Source organism: Oculina patagonica, chromosome 3 (genome assembly GCF_052425735.1).
Source record: "Oculina patagonica isolate OP01 chromosome 3, crgOcupat, whole genome shotgun sequence".
Classification (NCBI taxonomy): Eukaryota; Metazoa; Cnidaria; class Anthozoa; order Scleractinia; family Oculinidae; genus Oculina; species Oculina patagonica.
The window spans coordinates 24,913,722-24,941,284 of NC_135760.1; the positions used below are offsets into that span (position 1 = coordinate 24,913,722).

Genomic DNA, 27,563 nt, shown 5'->3' on the forward strand with positions numbered 1-27,563 from the left:
GAAGAACGACGGAAGCCTGATGCCCAAGCTTAACCATTCAATGTGCATCTCTTTGATCGAAGACATTGACGAGTCCAAAAAAGAAGGACAAAGCTTCGTGTTCATCTTACCAAGAGGTGACGACAAACTATGGCTGGGTGGCATGGTTCAACCCAACGAATGGGACAGAAATCTCACGCTCGATTATCCACCAATCAGAAGAATGTTTGAGAAAGTCAAGGAGTTCTACCCTCCCCTCCGTAACTATGGAGACGAGGACGTGGAGGAATTGTTGGTAGGACTGCGGCCCGCTCGTAAAGGCAACGTTCGACTGGAGTGGGATCCTGTGTGTCCTTATCTTCTGCACAACTATGGACATGGAGGCTCGGGTGTGACTTTCTCGTGGGGCTGTGCTATAGAAGCTAGCGCCATGGTTGATCGTGTTCTCAAAAGACCACAGATTTATCTTTCTAAGCTTTAAACATTTGTTCGCTTTTTTTCGAGGTCTTCTTGAGCTCAAAGCCTAAGCATTGAAACGAATTTTGTTAATGGTCGATCGATGCTTTTCCAGCGGAGTTTTTTTTATTAAAGTCTTTAAAAAAAACAATGTCAAGTTGACGAATGATTTAACAGCAGAGATGCGTTTCTTTAATAAAACTACAAACTTATTTGTGAACCTGCTTTCATACAAAAATTTCATTGTACTATTTATTAAAAACTAAAAGAGCAAAAAAGAAAACATTTTGTAAATAAAATATATAATATAAATGCTATTATTTAATAAAAATATTGGAGTTTCATGGAAACTTGCCTCCTTTTATTTTGAAAAATAATTGTCCAGACGAGTGTAGAAAGCACTCCATGAGAGAAATATTTCCTCGAAACTTTTCTCGGGTAGAGTGGCTCATAACAGTTGGTGTATTAAAAGCCGGTATAGGAAATTAGCAGTTATGTCCTTCTTAGCCTATCATTCCCATTAACTACACCACAAAGTTCATTTTTCCGTTGTACCAGTTTTTTGGAAGGTAACCTAAACGTGACTCGTGACGAGGGAGGAATAACTCGGATCGTTTTAGCTATTTCAGCTTTCGAGTTTTCGTGCGTTTTGTCGACAAGGATTATTAATGACCTTTGGAGTTTGACAACTTCCACAACTAGCAAAATTAATTTATTTCGAGCGGGTAAAGTTCAACATCAGCAGCAAAGAAGGCCATTCCGCAAATTCGGCGCATCCTTTCGACTCCTGCACTTTAGCAAAAATGTTACTTACCTAGCTCTACAAACGGACAAAGTAGGAGCGAAATTGTTTTTTTTTTTTTACCATGGCAACTATTTTTTTTATTAACTTAATTATCTTCACTGATCGCCTCACATTTCGTGTAATACTGGGTTGGAGAATTTAGTGCTATATCAGTCAATTTTCCTTTGTTAATAAGCCTACGTGCTAATAGAATTTGTTACGGAAAGAACAAGAACCACATCTTCGTCATACAGTTGATATATTGTTGTAAGGATCACGTCCTGATCACGTCTGAGGAGTTAAGGACGAAAACGTGCATAAATCCGTGTAAAAATCGAAGACATGAGCTAAAAGGTTCTGACTGGACTCAAATTTTAAACAGGTATTTCAGAATTTCAGCGGATAGTATTACACATGTATCTGAAGTATTATTGATAAATTTATTTTAGTACGTGATATTAAGTACCCCCAATAAAAAGAAAAATTCGACTGTGGCACTAGAACTGGAATATTCAGTCAAGTATTTGAAAAATTTCGGTGGAAAGTATTTTATATGTATCTGAAGTATTACTGATAGTAAAACGATATTATCCACAAGGATTATTATAATGACCTTTGGAGTGTGACAACCTCCACAACTAAGACAACTAGCAAAATTGTTTTATCACTAACTAGTTAAGTTCAATATCAGCAGCGAAGAAGGCCGTTCCGAAGGTCTGGTGCATCCTTTCGACTCAGGACTGCACTTTAGCAAAATTGTGTGCGACTGATATTTTCGAATTTATTGCATTGGTCTTATATGCTATCTCAACTGAGTTTCGCGGAAAATGTTTTGAGTCTCCAGCATCCCATAAAAAAAATTAACTCTAAACAAACAACTCTATTTAAATAAAGTTATTTTTCAACCCTCATTTGGATTTGATTCAAACAATATATTCAACGTTCGTTATAGACCCCGTTATATCCGAGAAATTCCGTGTTGTTGAGACTGCAAAATGTGTGCGTTATCCTCCCGGTTTTACTGTGCCGGATTTCATTTTACATCAGAAGTCACAATTAACCCACACTTAATTGAAAACTCTGGTCATCACGTCTTTAGAATCGTTTGCGGTTTCAAACCGTGACCTGGACATAGCTGCTAATAGCATTTGTTACGGAACTTGAACAAGAACCACATCTTCGTCATACAGTTGATATATTGTGAAGAAATTATTCTACATGACACGAGCGGGGAAAAGAAAAAATCGAGTCCCCGACGGGAACGAACCCATGGCCTCCCAGAATACCGGTTGGGCGCTCTAACCCTGAGCACGGAGACCGGGAGCTGGGCCAGGTGATAAGTGACGCCCGCAACCGACGCCGTGAGAAATAAAGATGGAGACTGACTATCTACCATTTTTTTTTACTACAAAGTTGATATATTGTTGTAAGGATCACGTCTGAGAAGTTTAAAGGACGAAAATGTGCACAAATATCTAACAACTGCATCAGGTGAAAGATTCTGACTGGGGGGACACTATATATATAGAACTGAACGTTTTAGACACGTATTTGAGTATTTAAGCGGAAAGTATTAGTGACACGTCTAAAGTATTATTGATAAACTAATCTCAATACCCGACACTTTAATTTCATTTCTTAGTGCCCCACAGTAAAAAGAAAAAATCCGACTGTGGCACAAGAACTGGATTATACAGAATTTGAGAATTTAGGCGGAAAGTATTTTATATGTATCTGAAGTGTTATTGATAAACAAATCTCAATACGTGATGCTTTAATTTTAAGTGCCCCCAATTAAAAAGGTAGACGACCCCAAAAAGGTTCGATAAAGCTCACGGTCGACAGACTGATTTGATTTGTAATCTCATCTGCAGAAAAGAAAACTTTGGTTTACATATTATCTTTTTGGAATTAATAAACTTGCAAATATAGAGTTAACTTGCTGCTTTGTATCGCAATTGAAAAGACAAGGGCTGTAGTTATACAACTAGGTCAAGTTCACTGAATTTGCCGAATTCGAGGAAAACTAACTAACCAAATTAGTCGTGGCACGAGAAACGGTTTGGGTTTTTTGGTCATTGCCAGCCGGAAATACTGGTACCACGGTGAGGCTTGATTCTTATATTAACCACAGGTATCCCAAGTTCATCAGCTAGAAATACTGAAAGAAATAATATTTTTTTTAGCGTGTGTGTGTGTGTGTGTTACTTGTGTTTTGCGGCCGCTGAAAGCTTAAGCGATCTCAGCGAGTTTCAGTGTCTTTCAGAGAGGAAACCAATGAAGCTTAAGGGTCATTCCTTTATTAAAACTGACCTGCACGGAGGTTGTTGTCAAACTCAGTGCTACTGAAAGTTTGAAATGAAAGTGGGGCGGCCTTAAACACGAAATCGACACAATTTTAGTTCTTTCCGTATTTTCTACCTACTAAATGTGTTAGTTGCATATCCCATACAAATTCACTTTTACAGCCCAATGTCGTGTGACGACACACGTGCCATCATGCAATGAGCTTGGGAGACTTGTGTTTCATGTGCAACGGAAATAGGCGGAAAAAACTTTAGAAAATTCGAAAACAATTCGAATACAACTACATGTAACTACTAATCGCGACAAAAATCATGAAAATTCTTATTAACCTGGGTCACTTTTCAACACTTTACTTCATCACTCTCGAGCAAAAGAAAAGTCACTTGTGGAGCGTCACACCACGGCACCATCGTGCTGGAATTCAAAAGGCCTATTTTTACTTGTGGAAGCCCGCACGTTTTTTTTTGCTACGGTGGTATAAATACAGGGTAGAATTTTCAGTTGTGAATGTGAGCTACTAGCAGTTCGAGCACTTGATTCCTGAAAGACATTTGAGAAGATTAGCACACGGGAGCTCAAAATGTCGATGCAAATTCAAGAAAGAAAATTGCCAAGTTTTGCTCGCACCACGAAGGTAAACCAATTTTTCATCTTCTGTTACTAGAGATTTCTTCAATTTTTTCAAGTTTATCGTTATTCGTTATCGTTAGCGTTGTTAAATTTAATCTTGGCAGTCAAAACCTATTCTTTTTTTTTTTTTTTTTATTATTATCTTTTTTTTTTTTTTTTTTTTTTTTTTTATTTTTTTTTTTTTGTAAAAAATTTTTTTTTTAAATACGAAAAATTTCTTTTATTTTTTCTCCCCCCCAAAGGGGGGTTTTTTTTTAAAAAAAAAAAAAAAAAATAAACGCCCGAGAAAAAAAAAGGAGAAAAAAAGAGGATAAATATAAAATAAAAAAAAAAAAAAATATATAAAATTTTTTTATAAAAAAAAATTTTTTTTTTAAAAAAAGAATCTTTGCCCGTAAAACCTGCTAGTCAACTTTCCATGTTCCCAATGTATTGTTCTACTGTAAGAAACTAAATTATAACTGTTTCGAACTGTTTTGAGTGTGCAGTTATTTTCTTCGTGTAACTAATAACACCAAGATCATGATAACTTTTCTCTCATTAGAAATCACCCCGCGCTCCTCGCGTGTTGGTGATCGGTGGCGGAGTTGTGGGTATGACGTCAGCATTACAGCTTCTGCAGAAAGGATACAAAGTGACCGTTGTAGCAAAAGAGTACGCTTCCCCAGTCTCCTCTGGTAAACGCATCACCTCCGAGATCGCCGGCGCTCTGTGGGAGTGGCCTCCAGCGGTGTGTGGACGACACATAGACGAGAAGTCACTGGAGAGGTCCAAGGTTTGGTGCATGGACAGCTATGGCAAGTTCATGGAGTTGGCCATGAATCCAAAGGAAACTGGAGCCTACCTGAGGCACTCTGTCTTCTACTTTAAGAACAAGGTAAATGTCGATTGACCGAACTTTTTACTATAGTTTCATTTCTATGAAATCGTCTTGTTGCGTACATATGTAGACGAAGTGCATAGGCTTTCTGCTAACTGTATTATCTTTTTTTGCTGAAAAAAGCAAACAAATAATAAGTTAATAATATCAATGCTTTTTCTCTCAGGTCAATGATCTTCCTGGTCAGCTGGAAAAGATGAACGAGTTAAATCACTTGCCAGGATTCCGCCATGACGCCAAACTCATTCAAGAAACTGGTATGTTACACAAGTGTCTCGCTTTAAATTTTTTATGTATCAAGTTTTAGAGTTTCCTTCATTTTTTTGTTGATACTCATTTTATTTATTCCGGAAATGATATTTATTCCGAGCCTATTTTAAACCATGGTTTGTGTGTTGATGTATTATTTTAACCCTTAATATGCTGAAATTATTCCCAAAAACGCGTTTTTTTTAACCGTTAATCGATTTTCTTGGCTCTACGGTCCAAATTTTCTCTAAATTTGCTAAAAATGCACTTTCTGACAATGCAGGAAGATTTTGATGTAATTACCATGTAAAAATGTACAATATTTTACTTTGGCGCGTGCGCATAAGCCAAAATTTGGACTTTTTTTTTTTTTTTTTTTTTGCTGAACCGTTCCGATTTTTTTCCTTGCTCCTTTCCTTTTCGTTTTTCTCTGCTTTCTTATTCTCTCTATCTTTTACTCTGTGCACCCCTTCTACTGGCCTGAAAAGTTTTGACCTGAATCAATGGAAAACCCTGGAAAGGAGATCATGATCAAGTACGGGTATTTTGGCCTGTTTTAGCACCAATTTTACACCAAAAACTGATCACGTTTTTTTCGATTAGCTCTGTCGGAATGCAGTCAATATTGAAGATGGACAGTCCTATGGAAAGATCTATCCAAGCTTTATAAGATGCAAATCACAAAAATCTGCTGACGTGTAAATTGGTGACGTCATAAGTGGCAGAATGGCTATTCCTCCAAATCCCGGAAAAATCCGGGCTTAGCATGTTAAGGGTTAAAACTGCTTTTCTAAGATATTATCTCATTTTGTTCTCCGTCAGCTGTGAACACAGACACGGGTGTAGTGGACGCGTACAAACACATGGCTCCTATGGTTGACACAGTCACGTACATGCAGTGGCTTTACAAACAGTGTCGTGACAAAGGCTGCCGCTTTGTACACGATGAAATTCACGGACTGTTGAGAGATCAGGCAGACGACCTGAAAAGAAAATACAAAGCTCAGCTGATCTTCAATTGCTCTGGACTAAGCGCTAAAGAACTGGCAGGAGATGAAGATGTCTACCCTCTGAGAGGTAAGTACTGTTTTAATTTAACATTGGAGCGGTTTTAATTTTACGAGATAATTTTTCGCTTCCAGCGTTTTTTGAAAGTAATCCGCATTTACTTTGGTTTGCATTACTACGCTTAGTGATTGGTTAAAAAACTGGCGCCTCTTTTTCAACCAATCAGAAGTAAAACCAATCGTGACTCGCTCACACACGATTTCCCGCGTTTTTTCGCGCTTTGCACCGGCTACATATACACGTATTTGCTTCCAGTTTTGGTTGGTTCACTGGATTATCTGTGTCCTTTGAGATTCGCCAGAGTGATTACTTTGGTTTTGGTTTTACGAAACTCAGCTGAAAACCGCTCCAAGTTTTCAGAATTTCTTGTTCTTATTAGAACGGTTTTTTACTCGAGTGTCGAAAGTAATTCGCGTTTGCATTGGTTTTGTATTACTAGGCACAGTGATAGGTTTAAAACTCTCGCGCCACTTTCTCAGCCAATCACTGGAGAAGTACAATCAAAACCAATCGTGACTCGCTCGCGCACGTTGTGCCGCGCTTCGTTCCGGCTACGTGTATTTGCTTCGAGTTTATATTGTTTTACTGAATTGTCTGTGTTCTTTGCGATTGGCTAGAGTGATTATTTTGGTTTTGGTTTTACGACACTCAAATGAAAACTGCTGTATCGTGTGCTGTCCATCATATTAAAATGGAACGTTTTCAAATGTAAATGTTTTCTGATCACAGTTTCGTTGTTGTTCCGTTACAGGCGTAATTATTAAGGTGAAGAACGATGGAAGCTTGATGCCCAAGCTTAACCATTCAATGTGCATCTCTCTGATCGAAGACATTGACGAGTCCAAAAAAGAAGGACAAAGCTTCGTGTTCATCTTACCAAGAGGTGACGACAAACTATGGCTGGGTGGCATGGTACAACCCAACCAATGGGACAGAAATCTCACGCTCGATTATCCACCAATCAGAAGAATGTTCGAGAAAGTCAAGGAGTTCTACCCTCCCCTCCGTAACTATGGAGACGGGGACGTGGAGGAAGTGTTGGTAGGACTGCGGCCCGCTCGTAAAGGCAACGTTCGACTGGAGTGGGATCCTGTGTGTCCTTATCTTCTGCACAACTATGGACATGGAGGCTCGGGTGTGACTTTCTCGTGGGGCTGTGCAATAGAAGCTAGCGCCATGGTGGATCGTGTTTTTTTTTTTTTTTTTTTTTTTTTAAAAGACCACAGATTTACTATTCAAAACTGTAATTTGTTATGTTTGGATGAATGACAGTTTGCATAATGTTATTTAACTGAGCTCAAGGCAAAAATATTTCTAAGTTGTTTATTATGAGCTGGAAGCTTAAAATTGTATTTAGTCACGAAAATTACGTATTAAGTTTTGAATTTTTTTTTCAATGACGTGTTATACAAAATTTTGAGTTTTACTGAGGAGCGGGCTCCTGCTTGTGCATCTTTGAGATTGTTGTCAGCAATTGTAATATTTCTTTTTATTCCATTTATAAATAAAAAAGAATGAACTCAAAATGAACGCCTCTTTCAGAGGGCGACTATTTATTGCTGGCAATCGCATACCGTAAAATTCCGGTTATAAGCCCCCCCGGTTATAGGCCCATCTACCTGGAAACAAAAAATACATCCGATTATAAGCCCCCCGGATATAAGCCCCCCTCTGCCGGATGACAGTACTTCGCACGTATTTCGATCGACACTCCGGTGGCTCGTTTCGAAACGTTTTCTTATTCCGGTTAATAAGCCCTTGCGGATATAAGCCCATCCGCTTGTAAGCCCACCCAGAAACCCTTATGAAGTTGTATAAGCCCAGGGCTTATAATCGGAATTTTACGGTATACAGTCAACTCTCTCTAAGACGGACACCGTCGGGACCGACCCCAACTGTCCGTCTTATAGAGGTGTCCGCCTTATAGAGAGTCGAGGTAACGTGACACCAGAAATTTTGAGACGATAAAGCTAAACGGCTATGCACAACGAATACACGTCTGTTTTAGTCGCTTACGTTAGCAAAACCTATAAAGTGGAACAAAAATAATATCAAAGATTCGACTTGTTTGTTAATAACAAACTGTGATACTGGAAGTAGAAAACTAAATCTACAAGTTTTTAAAGCAGAGAAGTAATGCGTTTTAGCGGATTGTTTTTGGTAAATTTGGTATTCTAAAGGCGCTGACCCACTTTGCTATATGTCGATAACAAGTTTTGAAGTATTATTCACGAAAAAATAACTTTTAGTGCCTGTCCGTTGGCGGTTTCAAAGTGTCCGTTGTCCGTCTTAGAGAGTGTCCGTCTTACAGAGAGTTTTCTTACAGTAAAATGACTGAAAAACGGCAGGGACCATACCCAGGTGTCCGTCTTATGGAGGTGTCCGTCTTATAGAGGTGTCCGTTAAGAGAGAGTTGACTGTATAAATTGTATCCAGCACGGAAATACACGAGGGATTGATACCCCTCGGAATTCTTGGTAGGGGTGTGACTTGCATTTGAGTCTTAAATCTGCAGCCCCTGTTCTTGACTAAACTGTTGGAGACGCTCTGAGACGGCGACTCCCGGTCTCCCACTATTTCGAACCGTCAGGAAAAACAAAAAAAGTTCGAAATAGCGGGAGTTCGAAACAGCCGATAGAAAATGACATAATAGATTTTAGCTCGAAATAACCGTGGTATTTAGTAAATAAACCCCTCGGAAATAGCCGAGATAGCCGAGTTCCTAGGCCGACTAGAGTACAATAAATTAAGAATTTAAAAATCCTAAATTTTGGCTTTAGCAAAATCTTTGTGTTCTTTCATCTTGACTTAAAAATATCCAAATTGAATTCAAGGGATTCATATCAAATGAGGATATTTTTTTTATGTCAGTTCTTTCAGTTCTTTCAGCAGCTTCATTCGCTTCGAGCTCGAATACAAGACACACTGCGTTGTCATAGCAACAACTCCTAGACAAAGATGGCGACGATCATGAAGTGAAACGATAACAGAAAAGTGTCGCCTAGAAAGGATTCTTGAGTAGAACTTGTAAAATAGCCGACACCATTGGAATTATAAATATACACATATCTATCAGAGCTTAATTACAACTCGCCAGCATGGATGATACACGCATCGAATGGATGAGAAACAAGATGTATCTTGGCCTTGGGATTACGGACCCAGAGGTGTTTGACGATTTGCTGTCTCGAGAAGACGGTCGATATGAGAACGAGATTCTGAAATTTTTAAACGAAACTCCAAAGGAAGGATGCACGATGATATTTTACTCCCAGTTGAAGGAAGAAGAGGAGGAAATTGAAGTCGAAGCAGGTAAATTTAGGGAGCTAAAGTATTAGTTATTTTGGGCGCCATTTTCTTTTATGAGAAAACAATAAAGACGCTCTGTTTTATGGGAGATTAGCATTGCGGTAAAAGTGTTTGTGCGGTTGTATTTGATCTAGGTTGCTTAACAGATGGTTAAACGTTGCTCTGCACATGATATAAAATGAATAAATATCGTTGATTTGTTTCTATAGCTATGCAGTTTTGCAGTAATCTCTGCAGCTAGTACAATTCCCGCCATTGACAAGAAATATGAGCTTCTGGACAAGTAGCGACTTCAATATCCTTAATTTCGTTCTGATGCAAAGCGAAATTTGTAAATATTGATTTCTTGGCTATTAGAATAATTAACCAATCAGCGCTTGGCTTCCCGCGGCAGCCGGCCGCGGTTCAAAACCCCAACCCTGCCCCGCACAGGAGTTTTGACACTTCCGCTGAACTTCAACCAAGCGTGATTGGTTAATTTGAAACGGCCGGCCTGTTTGGAATCTTTCCCTGGTCGCTATGTCGAGCACCGATTCATAGTCTAAGAAAGCCGTTTGCATGATTTCAGCATGGATTTTCTCGGAAAATGTTGGAGGGATGAAGCTAAAATTCGGCGAAGAGATAGAGCAACAACTCACCGATCGACAGCCGTCGTCAGATAGGTGAGTTTTTCATTAGTTTGGCGTTAATTCCGGTTTGAAGTGGAGGAGGTCGCCTGTCGGCCGCCGACTGCAAGCCTTGTCTCCTCTTTCTTTCTTACGGCCTTCGGCCGGCTAAATCAGTTAAAAAAGCGCTTAAAACGGCCCGCGCAGGCGAAAAAATACGACACATGAGTCGATAAACATTTCATTAAACTTTATTGAGATATTTAGAGCGAAATGTAGTTTAGATATTTTATTTCTAAAGCTTTATTTCAGTAGCCCTTATCGATTTCAAAATTTCTTTTGTTCGTCTCATGTCAACAACAATAATTAACTACGAACACATAGGGTGGTCTGCCTGTGTTTCTTCATGCACATGTACATGTGCAGAACATTGCAAAAGCAAATGCAAGCACAAGTGCACGTGATCTGCATACCATTTGTATATACCATCTTGGAAAAAACATCAAATACGACCACTTTTATGCATGTGCTTACTCTTGCGGTAGATGTGTATATGTAATGTGCCCCACAGACAGTGCTCAAATCGTACAGATTCAAGACAACTTTATTGAAACATTTAACTTTCTTTTTTTTACAAATATATAATTATAAACCAATGGCAGATGTTAAATGTGAACCAGACATGAAGGGGCATTATCATGAACATCACTATGAAAAGTTAAAAGACAAAAAACATATTTAGGGCCTCTTTACTTGAGAGCCAAGATGAGTTTTGTCCCAGAATGAAAAAGTTTTCATTTTATATGAGTGTGTTCATCCCCGGATGCCGGGACGTAAGTCGTCCCGCCCATCTCGCCTGTGCTTACGTTACATTACATTTCATCCCGGGAAGACTGTTTACATGGCGTTTTTCGTCACGTATCATCCCTGGATGGCATTTCATCCCAGTGCTTAGGACAGCCCTGATCATGCCCCGAGTCGCCGGTATGAACACAGTGACTACCACTATCAGATGAAGACTCATTTCACTGGCCAGTGTCAGTGGAATCATTTGTCAGTTGACATTTGTCCCAGACAATTCCGGTTATAAGCCCTGGGTTATACAACTTGTGGGGTTTGGGGGTTAAGGGGGGGGGGATATAGGGGGGGGTATAAAAGGAAAAAAAAAAAAAAAAAAAGAAAGTTGACTTGGAAATACGTTTTTGAGTTAAAAACGCACAATAAAGCAACATTTAGCCCTATTCAGTACTGTCGTCCGGTAGAGGGCGGCTGATATCCGGGGGGGGGGGGGGGCTTATAATCGGATGTATTTTTTTGTTTCCAGGATGATGGGCCTATAACCGGGGGGGGGGGGGGCTTATAACCAGAATTTTACGGTAACTGGTTGAAGATGTGCACCAAACTGGTGGTATTAGTATTGCACTGATGCCTTTGTTATATTGGGTACTTAGAACCAGAACTTCTAGAGCTGACACCTAGTGGTGATGAAGAAGGTGAAAAGACCTCAACAGATGGTGCTGAAGTAGTGGCTGCTGAAGGTGATGATTTGGTCATGGAGAGAGTTCCCTCTGCAAGATCCAAGGCTGCTGACGAGACGTCATCTGTCAGGGATGGTTCTCAGGCTGCGGAGGCACCACAGACTAATCCTGAGACTGGAGAGGAGGTGGCTGCAACTCCTGCTGAAGGGGCTGAAGGTGGTGTGGCAGAGGAGGGAGAAGAGCATCAGACCACCCCTCCACTTCCCAGGACTGTAAGTCTACTCTGCACATGTACATGCAATGTTTTAATGCAGTCCCAAATGCTGTGATTATTGGAACCACGAAGCAGTGTTAACAGTCTGTCAGCCACTGGGCTGTCATTAAGGTTTTAAGCTGTTGTTACATTGAATTTATCACCCGTAACATTTCGCTCTGTACACAAGCTGAGTGTAACATACATGTTAACACCAATCTCGATGTCTTCACCTCAGCCGTAACAGGATATTACGGGTTATTGCCCTTAATGACAGTCCTTTGTCAGCCACATGCATTTATCATTTTTTTGAACAAGCTTATTCTTCATTTAAGAATGTTTTGTATTATAGCCGAAGCCCAATAACTCGAACCTTCAAGGGAAATCAAAAAAGGTTCGAGATATCCATTATCGGGAGTTCGAGTTATTAAGGGTAAAATTAGTAAGAAAATGACCTGAAGGGGAATCAAAAAAGGTTCGAGTTAGCGGGAGTTCAAGTTACTGAGGGTTCGAGTTATCGGGATTCAACTGTATGTTCATGCAAATCATTTGCATTACATTTTCTATCAGCATATTTTCATATGAAAAAGTTACAACTTCTCAAGGGAAATTTATACCATGTGGTGGTACTTATTTTTCAATTAAGATGTACAATACTTGTACATGTGGGCAGGTCTTGCATATATACTGCTTGTCCTCGTCAGGCAATAAGGTTTACTTGCTGGTACATATCCAAGGTGCTACATGTACATACAGTGATGCATATCTTATTTTACTAGCTGAACACAAGCAGTTATCAGTCAAATCATCACCAGGCCATTTACATCCCAACTCACTACATGATGAGACAAATGACAATATACCTCATTATTTTTGACGTTCCTGTTCTCTCAAACTTGCATATTTTCTAAAATAAGATACTTGCCACCCCGATCATCTCTCATGGAAATCACATTTTGTTTTATGTCTTTCAATTTGCAGAAAATCATAATTCAGAAAGTTATCAGGACAGTAATGTACGTTTGTTATGAGCACCTTCCTGAAGAGTTTGCCGATGAGAATGCCTTTTACTTTCTACGGAACACCACTGGTCCTGTCCCCCTGCCGTCAACACTGGAGGAAGCAGAAGAAATACTTTCTCCTCTCTTTGAGTTTGGCTCACAAAATGGACCCTCACTGCAAATGCTGGAGCATCTTCTAACTCTGGTCTACATGCCGCTTCTCTCACACAATGGCCAGCGAAACGAGTCTTCATCTGATAGTGGTAGTCACAGTATTCATACCGGCGACTCGGGGCATGATCAGGGCTCCGAAGAAAGTAGATCAAGGGTTATCTTACGAGATGAGTTCTTGATGAACATGCAAAAATTTGCGTCACACATTAGCAGGACAATTCATCAGTTAGAGGGTGATATTCGACTTGAAATGCCTGATGTCATGCTGGGTGATGATATTGCTGAGATGACAAAAGACACAGAACTGGTAGCCATGTTGGAAGAAACTCTTCACAATTGGGAAGTGACAATCTCTTCTGCCTTGGAAGTACAGCTAAAGAAAACTCCGCAAGGCAATGGGCCCTTGGCTGAGATTGATTTCTGGAGAGAAAGGAATGCAACATTGAGTGCAATCACAGAGCAGTTGAAATTGCCAACTGTCAATAAAGTTGTGGCTATCTTGACTAATGTCCATTCTGAAAGTCTCGCAAGCTTTGAGTATCACAGAGCAGAGCTAACAAAATACTACACAGAAGCTAAGGACAATGTGAGATTCCTTTCAACTCTTGAGAGACATTTTAAAAATTTAGCTCATGGTGCAAGCTTCAACATTGTCTTAGAGACAATACCTTCAATGATGAATGCTTTAAGAATGGTGTGGATCATATCACGGCATTACAACAGAGATGAGAGGATGGTGCCGTTAATGGAAAGGATCGCCTGGGAACTCAGTGAAAGAGTTTCCAAGATTGTCAATGTTCGCACTATTTTTAAGTAAGTATTGTCAACTCTTCATAATTTCAGAACTAAATTTGAGGTTTACACGTACAGCTTTACATTGTACATGTACACGCAAAATACTATTCGTAAGTCTGCGAGTAAGAAAAGAAAAATAATGACTGCCTTAAAGTCACTTTCAATTGACAAGGTAACCACATTTTAAAGGAAATTGTCGCAGTTGATAAGTGAAAAGATTCTTCAAACAAGGACTACATGTACTGCAAGAAATGTCTTGTGATACATACACCTATCAGTGTCATTGATTCATTGAAAAGAACTACTGTTTTAGCCATGGGGCATAATTTTTTCCTTACAATAATTATAAATATCACTTTTTCATTTAAAGTAAGCTACAACAGCTTGGAGGTCAATACTTACATGTCTCAGGTTTTCAAAGTTAATGTCAGTAAATCCCAGCCAATTGGGGATTTCAGTGTTTCTTGACAGTCACAGATGTTCCTGCCATAATTTATCAAATAGAGTGAAGAGCACCTAGGTTTCCACACTTTGTTCTTCTTTGTACAAGCTCTTTCTCATTAACACCTCCAGTCCATCACAAACTATTTACACATACATGTAACTTTGCTAATTTTCCTAGGGAGCCGCCTTATCTCATGAAACAAAAAACCTCTGAAGCCAAGAAAACATTAGAAACGTGGAAGGAATCCTACTTTGATGTGCGAGCCAAGATAGAAGCTTCAGGCAGAGATGCCAGGTGGGAGTTTGACAGAAAACGCTTGTTTGAGAGGACAGATCACATGGCCTCAATCTGTGAAGATTTGAAGGAGGTGGCGACGGTGATGGAGGAGTTCTATAACATCTTTGGACCAGAACTCAAGGCAGTGACTGGAGATCCCAAGCGTATTGAGGATGTGTTAAAAAGAGTTGATGGACTTGTGAAGCCCATTGAAAATGTAAGTTCTAGATGTCCAGTGATCTGTTTGAACCCAGCAGTGACACACTGTCTCTCTCCATCCAAAATGGTGCTCAGTGAATTATTGCCATGGCAACATAACAAAATTTTGGGGAGGCATGGAAAGGAGGAGGAGGGAGGGGAATGGGAGTAATCTGTGATGGTTCAGGGAAGTGTTCATCAGGCTATCTTTGAACTTTTATTTCATAATTATATAAAAAGTTGCATTATAACTGGTTTCTGGACTTACAGACACCATGCAAATACTAATTAAATTTACTGACAAGTCTTATTGTGAGGAAACAAAAAATAACTAATACAGTTTTTGTGTTTTGCGGCAGCCGCAATGGCTGCAAGCAAAACACATTGAGAGCTGAAGTTTGTGCCGTAAGGTGTAAGGTGTAAGTGCCGTAAGGTGTAAGTGCCGTAACAGAGGAGAAATCTGAACTACCGATGTCAATCAAATCCATGAACAAACAAAATCGAAACCAATAAACCGTAGCGCTGATCGCATTCGAAGTTACGGGCCAAAGTATTCGAACGCAAACCACGTTGGACACGTTGGAAAACAGAAAACCGATTTAAAAGTATATCGCATTGGGAAAGAAAACAAACTGTGGCGCGACCACTCCAGTTTTATGAGAAAATTATTCTGCAGTTTTCATCATTTACGAAAAGAGCGAAGACTTGGAACCTCGCCGAAGGTCATAAATATTTTCTCCAAAGGACCGGTTAGTGCACAGTTTGTAAACTTTCGCTTTGAAAATAAACTTACCCTCACCTTGTCTACACTGTCTACAGCATACTAGTACTGTATTAACTCTGAACTTCATATTTTAAAATAAAATGTATGAACGTGTAACTTGTCACGCAAAGACAGCTGGAAAGGAATATACCATGCTGGTAGGCTGCACCGCTAATTGTAGCTGTATTCGAGCTATATAAAAGACAGCTAGAAACGAATTAATACTAGTAACATCACAATGGGAAAGAAACTTATTCAGTGGTGCACACCGTCGAAAACAAAGAAATATTAAAGGAAGTTCTCATTCACCAGATTCACTGCATCAGATGCAACATTCGTCAGTTCGTGTTTAAATGCGTGGCGACCAGTTTGTTTACTAGTTATTAAAAAATAATACGGTCTTCATTTAATAAACAGTTCATCCTTAAATTTCAGCTTTTCTACGACTGACAGGTAGGTACTATAGTATAAGCCCCGCTAAAATAGCTGGAAAGGGAAAGTTTTTTGAAAAATGAATTTTTGACTGCCAGACGCGCTGGCGCCACATGTTTATTTTGTGAAGATTAATTAAACGCCGTGAAAAATAGAATTTGATGTCCTCAGTGAATCCTCCAACTTCACAAATTTCTAAAACTTTAAGAAAACGAACTTTCGCAGAATCAAAAATTGGTCCTTATCGATCTTCCGATCTTGTTGTGAAGACACTGAAATTCGACGAGTGTTCATGCGTGAAGGGATGACTGACGAATGATAATAATTATTTGTAAACTTTCGCTTTCAAAATGAACTTTGCGTTACGTTCAACGCCGTCTTTCTGTTGTTGTACGCCGGTGCGCGTGCGATTATTTATAATTTCTGAATTTTGCATATTTAACTCAGGGTGACACAACAAGTTTGTTAAGAGTTAGTTGTTCCAGTGTTTAATTTGGGTGAAAGTGGTTAAAGAACCACTGTCTTGTCACTAATAAATATATCACATTGAGTTCTTATAAGGTCAATAGATTCTGTCTTTTTCGTTGTTGTTAAAACGCTACCATTGTGACAATGATTCCAAATACAACTAACGGTAACCAGTGAGATAACGCCACTAAAAGAATCACATTGAGTTCATTGAGATTTTTTTATAATGTTAAGAGTTACTGTTTTTTATCAAAGAGACAATCATGTCAGACATTACGTTAACTTACTAGTAATTAAATTGTGTTTGCTGTCTTTGATTTCAACATAACATTGATCAGTAAAATTATCAGGATTGAATTAACACAAAGTGACTACAATATAGTGCAATTATTAACCTGCACACAAGTGACAGACAATAAAAGACGTTGGATTTCAATCTCGACTCACTTGTCTTTCATCAACATGTTCCCTAAGACTTTGCTCTAGCAGCAAAACACATGGACCCATTGGGGCCCTATTTTTTTATATTTTAGCCATTTACGTGCTTGCTGAAGATTGGAAATAAAAATGCATGGGGTTGTTTGTTCCCTGTCACTCCCCTTGCACCCCTTGTTCTTGCACCTCTCTCCTCCGCAGAGACTCCTTCAGTGGGGGAAGGTGAAAAACATGAAAAATGAGAAATAGCTGGAGCACGGGGGAAGACGGGAAAGGTGAAAGATTCTCTCCAGGCTCTGCGCGCTTACTTTTCACCTCTCCCCATTTCCCAGCCTGTAGGAAATATGAAAGAGGCCTCTGTGGAGGAGAGAGGTCTTGCACCTTAAATAGTAACTATGTGTAGGTGCAAGGTGCAACATTCTGATCTTTGAACTATTTCTGCTTGTTAGGTTGGATTTGATGCCTTCAGTCTCAGGCATGCTGCGAGTTGGCGCAATGTTATGGACTGGTTCCACAGGGAAGTGACAGCCATTGAAAATGAAGCTAGACACTTCATTGACGACTCGTTCAAGACACTGAGATCTGCAGAGGGAGCTTTTGACATGCTCTTGAACTTCAGACACATTAGATCTCGTGAAGCTATTAACTCACAAATGATGAAGAAGTTTAATGACATTCTGGTACAGTTTGGAAAAGAGGTATGCTTAATTACTTAGAGTTCAAGGTGCATTTTAACCTCTAGGCAAGAACCTTGAACTTGCAGCTCTCGAGCAGCGCTCATCGTCGCTTATGCAGCACTCATGCAGTCAATTTTTGAAACTGCTGAGCGCTATGAAAACAGTGTTCGTGCAACCTGCATGCAGTGCTCATTGTAGCGCTTGTGAGTGGCTAAAGCAGCGCTATGTAAACAGATTCTGTAATATTGTACGGGCATGTACAGTGTAACACTGGGAGAATTTTTGCTTTGTTCCCTCTTTACATGGCAATTATAATAATTCAGAACCACTAAGAAAATGACAATCAATCACAAACAGTATAACTGCAGATCTATCAGTAGAGAATTTCAACTAAATTCCAAATTGAATTTTTTTTCTGAAAATACACCATTAGTCAGAATTCTTTGTGTTTCAATTCTGCAGTCATCAGTCATTTGGTGTTGTAGATTTCTAAGTGTCCCTACATGTAACTTCTATTACATTCAACTGCTAGTATTGACATTCTTTTCATTTATTTCCCCTCTCCCACACCATCCCACCCTGTACCACTAAACAAAACCAAAAAATTTGAATTTATCAACTTTATTGGTCTCAATATAATTAAAAACATATAAAATAAATAAATAAATAAATAGCAGAATTAAAAAAAGGACCTAATGGGATTGCACGAATGGGAAAAGTATCCCATGCGAGGTGCAACCCTAAAATCTAGTAAAAAACGTGATACAAAATCTAAAATTATTAAATGAAATTTGAGAGCAATCTTAGAAAGAATCCAGAGGCAGGCAGCTCGTTTTTTTTAGAGTTATTTGCTTGACATTTGCATGTTTTATCATAATAGGTTGATGCAATGTATGCACTGTTCAAAGCCAACTCTGAAAAGCCTCCAATCTTCAAGAATCAGCCTCCTGTAGCTGGGGCCATCACCTGGGAACGCTCTCTCTTCCTTCGCATAAAACACACCATCTTGAGATTTCAAGAGATGGAGGACATGCTAAACTCAGAGCAAGGGAAACTGGTAAGACATGAATACTGTAATTCATTTTCAACAAACAGGCATCAAGAAATTATGCCGCTTGGAGGTGGCCTAGGTAATAGCTACCTTTTTTAGGATTTTTTTGGGTTTGAAATTTTCGATTCCGGGATTTTTTTGGGTTGGAAAATTTGGCAAGTATATTTTTGGGTATCTTGATTTAGATAGGGGATTTTTGGGGTATTAGAAACGAACTAATGTGCCTTGTCGGGTCTTGGCGTATTTATGGTATGATGAATAAACAAAACGAGCGTTCTTTGTGTTATTTTATTGCACCTCCTGGCAATTTAGGGGTAATTTGACAAGGGATTCTTTGGAGGGTTAATTTTGGTTCAGGGATTTTTTTTGGGTAATGTCGGAAGACTTAGGGATTTTTTTGGGTCCTGAATTTTGCCTCCATTCGATCATCCCCGTCATTTACAAGCCAGAGTACCCCCCTGAGATCTGGATTAAGTGGTCCAGGGTCTGGACTGGTCTGCTGTGTTGTGGTCTTTAGCAAGACAGTTGCTTCTCCCATGGTGCTTCTCACTATTCTGGCAATTGATGGGTTGTTGGGAGGGGGGGGGGGGGTGTTAACTTGACATTGGACTAGGCACTCGTTGTGGCTTCATGCCTTTTTGGTGGCTTGCTTTAATTACAGTAGTATTTCATTTTTTCATCACTTTGCTTCCTCTTTTTTAAAGGCAAGCAAGAAGTATCTTAGTGTGGCTCGGCAAATGAAGGATTATGAAGACAAAAAATATGAAGCATGGAAGGAACAGGTTGAAGCCAATCTGCTGATCTACCTCAAGAAGAATCTGCTGACTAAACCCTCAGCCAGCTCTGCCACTACACACAGGAGTGTTGCTGATGAAGGAGCAAGCTCTGAGGATGCTTCAGGAAGCCTGGCTGCAGCTGTGCAGTCTCAAGGTAAAGCAGAGTTCTTTTGTTTCATTGCTCAGAAAGCCATGTTAAGGGTGTGAATAAAAAAAAAATATTGCCTTGACCCTAGACACCAAGATGCCAAGGCCCTAGTATTTATAAAAATTCAAGACTTCAACACTCAATAGAGTCTTTAAAGTTTGGACCATTCAACACCCCTAAAATTGTTGTTGTTTTTTATTTCAGCCTCACATCCCAACTTACAGTACATAGCAGATTTTGCACCAGAGTTAGGATTGATCATTATGGAGACCAAATACCTTGAACAACTTGGTTTCCAGGTTCCTGAACTGGCCAGAAATGTTGCTTTGCAGGTGCGTCATCAAAACTGTTGTGGTAATATTGTGTGAATAATTCTAATTTCTTGCAGATGCTTTCAGGGTTAGATCCAGGAAACTCAAAAAATAATGGGGTGGGGAGGATGGTAGCAGCTGTGGAGAGAGCGTAACCACATGGCATGGACATGACAGCTTAGTACATGCAGGCCTTAATTGAAAAATATTACATTCTAGAGACAAAAAGCTCTTACAAGTACATGTGCAGTGCTCAAAATTAGAAAAAAATCCAGGTTGTCCTTATGGCAAATGCCGGACAACCTAAACCCTGAGTTTGGTTGCCCTGCTGAGGGCTTGGTTGTCCGTATTAAGTGTTGTATTTTTTTATTACAATTTTTGTTCTCAGGTCATGAGACGATAACATTTATTTTACAATTCACACGGTGTGAAACTGCTCATCCTAAACAAAACTGCAGAATTCCTTTATAGTAAATGAACACAACACTTTCACTTACTTTTAATGTTTATGAAAATACTTCTTTGTACTTTCAGAAGCGATATACCGGTAGTCATTTTGTAACTTCCTATACACGCAAAAACACACCAACTCAAAACAGCTAAAATGTAAATTATTCCCAGACAACAGCCAGACAAGATGCATCTCAATTACACGTGGGTCACAAATCTGTTCGCTTAAAAAAGCCAAAAATTCTGAACTTTAGTTTGAAATATGAAAGAAACTTGAATTAAACTTTGCTCAGAATTAATGCATTCCAAAGCGCCAAGATATTGTGAATTTTGAAGTCATGCAAACCTGCATACGTAATTAACTAGTCACTTTCAACATGCGTCAAAATATTTCAACGAGGTCTGTACGTGTTTAAAGACAACACGGCAAGCTTATCTCGGCTTATTGCACTCGACAAACGTCCAATTAACTGTTTCAACCTTTGCTTTCCTTTTCCTAAGAATTATGATGGATTCCATCGATTAGAAGAGAGCTATTTTCATGTTTAAACTTACATTTTCTTTGGTTTATTCTGTTGGGTGATCACGGAAATGTAAGTTCTTTGGTTGTCCGGCGGTTTTTTCTCGGGCAACCAGGCCTTAAAATTTCTAAAAAACTGGCTGTCCAACGAACCTTTAGTCGTCTCGGACGACCGGACAACCGCTAATTTCGAGCACTGCTTGTGTACATGCAGTCATGGTCCCATCAGACATGACAACTGCAATAACTCCAATACAAATCTGTGGACTTTGCATACAAACAATCTGCAGTCAGAGATGCACTGTACCTGTAGTCTTGGTTGCCGTCTGGAAGCCATAGTTATGAGTTTCTGCTGCTGGCTATTCATATAGTTTGCACATTTTGTACAATATATTCTTCTTGTTCAGTATGAGGTTTGTTTAAAAAAAAATAAAAAAATAAATGGTGTTTATAGTGGCCATGCACTAATTAGCTTCATATCTCTACGAGATAGCTATAGTTTACAGGCATGCCACTGAAACAGAGGAAACAAATATTTTTAAATGAACATAACAAGGTTAAAAATCCCAACTGGCAGGAGGCAGACCAGTTGGCTATATACAAAGCGTGGTCAAGGATTTGAACTTGGGACAACTGAGAAACAAATCCAGCTAGTGGCCAGGGCAGGTCTTGAACCGGGGACCTCCGGATTACAACACCAGCGCCCCAAACCACTCAGCCACGCTTGCCTTCTCCCATTTACAGTAATTCATTTTTGCCATCCAAGTGAAAATTTTGTTTAAGTCTGCTTGGCTTTATTATTATTTTTGTTTATTAACTGAGTAATTTTCTGTTACCAGGAAGAGAAGTACATTAAATATGTGGATGGTCTGAAACTGATGCTGGATAGGTACCACACTGTTCTTGGAAGTCTCAATGTTGCAGAGGTATGTGCATTGTACATTGTATTTACAAATTAAACCTGCACTAGCTCATTTGAAGCATTGATCAGACTGATAAAAACGTTGTGTTATTCTTAACTTTACAGACACAACTTCTGGAAGATCACATCAAGGAATTAAAACGAGTTCTAAAACCAGGGGCGAAGAGATTAAATTGGAACTCACTTGGAATCAGTGACTACATCACAAGATGTGGACAGGTAAGTAAAGGTTATGTCTTGTCACTTTTGTACTACAATTTGTATGACTGCCAGGCCACTGGTACTGGTGAAGTCTTTGTTTAAGCCTAGTGGTCCATCAATCCTGATTTTCATAGCATGAAGCAACTAGGAGTATTTCTACTCCCCCCTGGTGGAGATGCTAGTCCATCCCAGGGTTACTCCCCCCCCCCCCCCCCAGCAATAAATTTTTCAGTACCCATTTATAGTGTATCTGGCCTCAAGAGTCCTCACGGTAACTAAATTGAAGGAAAATTGCTTGTCCTTGTCGGAATTTAAGTTTTTCCATAAGCGTTGTCGTTTGTCGCGATTTTATTTTATGTGTTGTCCCTACTTATTGGGCCATGTCGCTTGTTGGAATTTACCCTGGCAGGGCCTCTAGATCTGCACAAGCAAACTAATTCATTTGTGAATACTTTTTGTCCACAGGCAATCAGCAAGTTTGAATCACTTGTGAATCAAATCCAGAAAAATGCCAAAGACATCAACAGTCGTCTGGAGATGATAGAGAACACAGTGTTGTTCAAGCATCCACCGCCCAAGATAGGAGGAATGCTACCTGATGCTAAGGTGACCAGATTGTTTACAATAATTTTTTTATTGATAAAGATGCAGGTCAGCACTTATGCTGTAACCCTGGTTTCTGCAGCCAGGAGTAATGCTATCCCCCTCTCAGAATAAGATGCTAATCCACTGTCACAGTGGGATTTCTACCGGTATTTTGGTGGAGCAGTATGATGGCACAGTGGTGAGAGACCTCACCTCACACCAATGTGGCCTGGGTTCGATTCCTGCCTGGTGTCATACATGTATGTAGGTTGAGTTTGTTGTTGGTTTTCGCCTTGCTCTGAGCGTTTGTTCCCTCCTTAAAAACCAACATTTCCAAATTCCAATTTGACTGGATTATAGCTGCATGAAAACCAGTTAGAGCTGATGTGGCTTCCTCTCTAAATATAGCATATAACAGGTTGCCCAAACAGTTTGTTCATTCTTATTAAATTACACTGTATACCTCAGTGTGGAGGGAGGCACTGTGAGAGTAAAGTGTCTTGCCCAAGAACACAACACAAACTGTTCCTGGCCATGGTGTTTTCATCATGTCACCTATATAAGATTGATGTTCCATTACTGAGTGATATTGTCCAAGCCTTTAGAAAGCTCTTTCTAAGGTGTTGCATAATGTTTTTATATGCATAATGTTTTAAAATATCAACTGTTTTAAGTAGTAGTTATTGAATATTCCCTGTGTTTTTCTTGCAGGAGTTCTTTGAATACCTTGAGAAGGCACGAGCCTTAGAGCTTGAGAACTTGGCTAGGAAATACCGAGCAATTGGTCCACTATTAACAAAGATGGAAGGACTTGTAGTGCACACCAACACAGGCCGATCAACCAAACTACAGCCTTACTATGCTTACTGGGAGAATGCGGTTTATGAAGCTCTCACCAAGGTTACACAGAAAATGCTCCCATGATGCCTTCCTTTATACTCCTTAAAATGCACATCTGAAATAACATTATTTTGTACAGTACTGTATAAATTATTGAAAATCAAAAAGCATAGCATGGAAGTGCTACTCAATAGCTTTCATTTCAATAGTAACACACTATTGTTTTATTTGCTAAAACTTTACAGCAAAATAAACAGTGCCAAATGAAAGGACTGCTCAAAAAATTTAATTTTAATTTTTATGGTCACTTAGTGGGGTTTATTCTGCAAACTCAACAAAAGTTAGAACCACCTTGCAAACTAAGCGATTGTACAGCATATTAAACTGTACCGCATGAAAGCACTGCTCAGTAGCTTTCATTTGAATGGTCACACACTAGGAATTCCTTAGTCAACACATGTTAAAACACCTTGTCCAGCATATTAAACAGTGCCTTATGAAAGAGCTGCTCAGAATAGTTTTAATTTGAATGAGCACTCACTATGGCTTAACCCACAGATTTTACTAGCTTACTGAGCTAAGCCATTACTCTGGAGGGGAGATTGTTAAAAGCTAAGCGTTTGTGTCCCCTAAAGAGTTTTTTAAATTTACTGAACTGTATTTTCCGTGTTTCAGATGGTGACGAAGAACTTGCAGCAGTTTAACCAGCAGCTTCATGCCCGCCAGCCATTGTTCCAGATAGAAACAGTGCTGTCTGCACCAGAGATTGTCTTGTCTCCTCCAGCAAATGAGATCTACAAGTTAATTATGCAGTCTGTTCGAGACATGGTCGAGGGGTAAGCTAAACAAGAATAATTTATGTTCTTTAGAACTGTTATCTACACTGTTCAGGTAGTACAGCAAAATTCCCAGGGCTCGACACTAACACGTTCTGCTTTCCATTAGTGAGTAAATTTACTTTTGGGAGAGCAAAAAACGAAAATGAACCAGAGTACTTGCGCAATCTGGAAAGTAAACTTTGGGCTATGCTGGAAAGCAACCTAAAAAATTAATAAATTAATAAATTTACAGTATTCTGTTTATTACAGCTACAGCTTCCTTCATTTCCAATCATGGAGTCTCGTTACATGTCTCTCACTAGGATTTCCACCCCTTTTTGTCTTGCCTCTTGCCCAAGTAATAATAAAAAACTATTTGCCTGCATTTTCGAGAATAGACTGATCACAGGGAACCCAAACGTTGTATTAGTTATTCATAATCTTAAAATAAGAACGTTCTTATTTACCTGCGTTCCTGTGTCTTTTTCACCGGTTTGGGGGCAATTTGAATTTAAAGGAAGGCGGTTTACGTTGCGAGTTTTAAACGGTAATGGGTCTGTCGCAATGTCAATATCAAGTCAATACGACGCGCCTCAATTATGTCTCAAGTTTTACTTTAACTGTTATTATTAACTATTAACTCCCGAGTAAATAGTTAATGGTGTTATAGTAATTTGAGTTAATAACAATTGCAACTTGAGGCGCGTCGTATTAACATTGCGACAGATCGATTACCGTTTAAAACTGGCAACGTAAACCGCCTTCACTCTGATTCAAATTGCCCCCAAACCGGTAAAAAACAAACAGAGGAAAAACACAGGAACGCAGTAAAATAAGACATTTTTATTCTAAGATCATGAATAACTAATACAGCGTTTGGGTGCCCTGTGGACTGATATAAGTTTTTGCAAACTTATTAGTGAGTTTCTTCGGAAACTTTTCAACTTATGCTCTGGTTTTCCCTTACAGAACAAGGATGTTTGTCCGCTGGATGCATGGCACGTGCATTGAGACTCCACCCCAGCATGCTGAAGGTGAAGACGAACCTGTGGTATTCAGTTTCTTCACGGACATCTCATCTAATCCTGCCATTATAGACATGGTGACAACTTTGTCCAAGAGTGTGCAGAACACTCTGGGAATGCTCAATAAATACTTGACTCGCTGGAGGAGGTACAGACTGCTCTGGAAACTTGACAAGGTTTGTTCTGATGTCTCTATCCTCTGATAAGTGAATAACCTGAATTGAATAAGCAGGCCCCATAGAGCGGTTTTCACTTGAGTGTCGAAAGCTAATTAGTTTGCTTTCGTTTTGCATTACTACGCTTACTGATTGGCTAAAAAATCTCGCGCCACTTTCTCAGCCAATCAGAACTAAAACCAAAACCAATCATGACTCGCTCGCGCACGTTTTCCCGCGCTTTGTGCCAGCTACATGTATTTGCTTCGAGTTTTGATTGGTTCACTGGATTGTCTGTGTCCTTTGTGATTGGCCAAAGTAATTACTTTGATTTTGGTTTTACGACACTCAATTGAAAACTGCTCTAAGAAGTGCCAAGTGCGATCACAGGCTAACCAGATAATATCACTAGCCAGTGGATAAGTGTTAACAATTCAAAGCAAACTAAACTTTCCAATGGCTAACGAATTTTCTCTTGGATGGCGATTTCCATCCTTTGTACAGTGTACAATTGAGCCCAGGTGTCCTTATTTGCATGCCTAATTCTTTCCTTTTTTAAATAGAGTAACATGGTGGAGAAGTTTGCTCAGAAGAAGCCAACATGTATTGCATATGATGAAAAGCTTCAGTTCTACTCAAATCTAGTCATTGAGGTAAGAAGATGACGACTTACTATGACCTTTCTTTAATACCATCATGCTATAAATATTATAGTAAACCAATATGCATTCACAGTGAATAACAGAAGGTTTTTTACTTGCACTTTTTTGTTCTTATATTACGAGAAGTCCCTCTTTTTGCTTAGCTCATAGAGCGAGAAGTACCTTCCTCCCCTCCATAAAAAAAACGTGGAGAAAAATGGCTGCTTGAAAACTGGTAACAAAACACTCTTTTTAGGTTGTCGCTAAGCAAAATAAGAGAAAAGAAGGAACTGTTCTAAATCACGCCGTTCTTAATCCATGTAGCCTTTATTTTTCCTCCTTGATGAAAATTTAAGTTGAAGTAAAAGAGAAACAATTGTTTTAAAGTCAAAACTAATCAAAAGAGTATTGCAAATAGAGCTGGAAAACTCAAGTTAAATATGTTGTGATATTTATCAGGTTGGGAATCAGGTGTTGACAAAAGACATGGATTTTGTTCGTCTTAACCTTGATCCCCTGGCCACAACCATTCAGGCAAATGCCAGAGCCTGGGTCAAGGAACTGGGCAAGTTTTTGAATGAATCAGCAAGAGACGATCTGAATGCGCTTAAAGGAGAAATTGAGGTACATCACACGTATAAGGTAACATTGATAATGGAACTTCCTTATTCCGTAAATTCTCAAATATTAGTCTCCCTAGCTCAAATTTTTTTGTACACTTCTATGACAAAGTTACTGATGAGAGCCTGCATGGATGCGAATTTTGCTTAAAAAGTTATTATATTGGGTAAACGATTTTACTGATGAATTTTGGGGATGTGGCCTGGCTTGGAAACTTGAAATTGCGTTTTAGTTTTCCATACTTTTGTCTGTGAAAGGTTGCCCTTATAGCTGCTGGAAAATTCAAAGACAAATTAATGTATGGCAAACTAAGACACGATTACACGTTTCCCTTCCACGCCACAACCCTCAAATTTCATCAGTAAAATCATTCACCTAATATCTCAAGTTTACGATTTGTAAATAACGCAGAAATTCAATTTCATGAAAGTTATTTGTCATTGAAATCCCTGAAATTACCATGCAATCTCTGTATTTTGGAACACATTTGCCCGGTTATCAAAATGGCAGATTTTACCGCGAAAAAGTCCTTTTACCCCTCTAGTGATTCTTGCTAGAAACGAGGCTTGTCTTGAGAAAATCGAGACAAGGATTACTACTTACGTTTGAGCGGTACTGTAGTCTCTGTTGGTTTATTTGTTGCAGGGTCTAACAGAGGATCTCACGCGGCCACCTGATACACTAGAGGACTTGAAATTTGTCCTGCGTGTGATAGCAGACATTAGAGACAAATCCCTTGATGTAGAGCTTCGTTATGTTGACTTACAGGAGAGATATCGAACACTTCTCATGTACGATCTTGAGGTAAGAGAAAAAAAGGAATTCCACCTCGAATGC

At 39.3% G+C, this 27,563-nt stretch overlaps 2 protein-coding genes and 1 pseudogene across 3 annotated transcripts in view; all 3 read left to right on the plus strand.

Annotated features, from left to right (window-relative positions):
* Positions 1 to 670, plus strand: part of LOC144647208 (D-amino-acid oxidase-like) — a 13,746-nt gene extending 13,076 nt beyond the window's left edge. The window contains exon 6 of the mRNA XM_078506974.1: positions 1 to 670. This exon is cut by the window's left edge and continues 16 nt beyond it. Coding sequence (XP_078363100.1) covers positions 1 to 460 — 460 coding nt within the window. The 3' untranslated portion in view covers positions 461 to 670.
* A 3,436-nt stretch (positions 671 to 4,106) lies between these two features.
* Positions 4,107 to 7,688, plus strand: LOC144647209 (D-amino-acid oxidase-like; annotated as a pseudogene). The gene is made up of 5 exons (XR_013569544.1): positions 4,107 to 4,160; positions 4,701 to 5,033; positions 5,203 to 5,293; positions 6,108 to 6,362; positions 7,105 to 7,688. The product of XR_013569544.1 is annotated as a D-amino-acid oxidase-like (transcript).
* A 1,622-nt stretch (positions 7,689 to 9,310) lies between these two features.
* Positions 9,311 to 27,563, plus strand: part of LOC144647201 (dynein axonemal heavy chain 10-like) — a 111,276-nt gene continuing 93,023 nt past the window's right edge. Inside the window, 17 exon segments of the mRNA XM_078506967.1 lie at positions 9,311 to 9,665; positions 11,719 to 12,017; positions 12,980 to 13,986; positions 14,591 to 14,906; positions 17,435 to 17,683; positions 18,543 to 18,719; positions 19,418 to 19,643; positions 19,842 to 19,969; positions 21,758 to 21,844; positions 21,946 to 22,059; positions 22,507 to 22,647; positions 23,338 to 23,526; positions 24,142 to 24,302; positions 25,254 to 25,485; positions 26,028 to 26,117; positions 26,565 to 26,729; positions 27,372 to 27,530. Coding sequence (XP_078363093.1) covers positions 9,452 to 9,665; positions 11,719 to 12,017; positions 12,980 to 13,986; positions 14,591 to 14,906; positions 17,435 to 17,683; positions 18,543 to 18,719; positions 19,418 to 19,643; positions 19,842 to 19,969; positions 21,758 to 21,844; positions 21,946 to 22,059; positions 22,507 to 22,647; positions 23,338 to 23,526; positions 24,142 to 24,302; positions 25,254 to 25,485; positions 26,028 to 26,117; positions 26,565 to 26,729; positions 27,372 to 27,530 — 3,954 coding nt within the window. The 5' untranslated portion in view covers positions 9,311 to 9,451.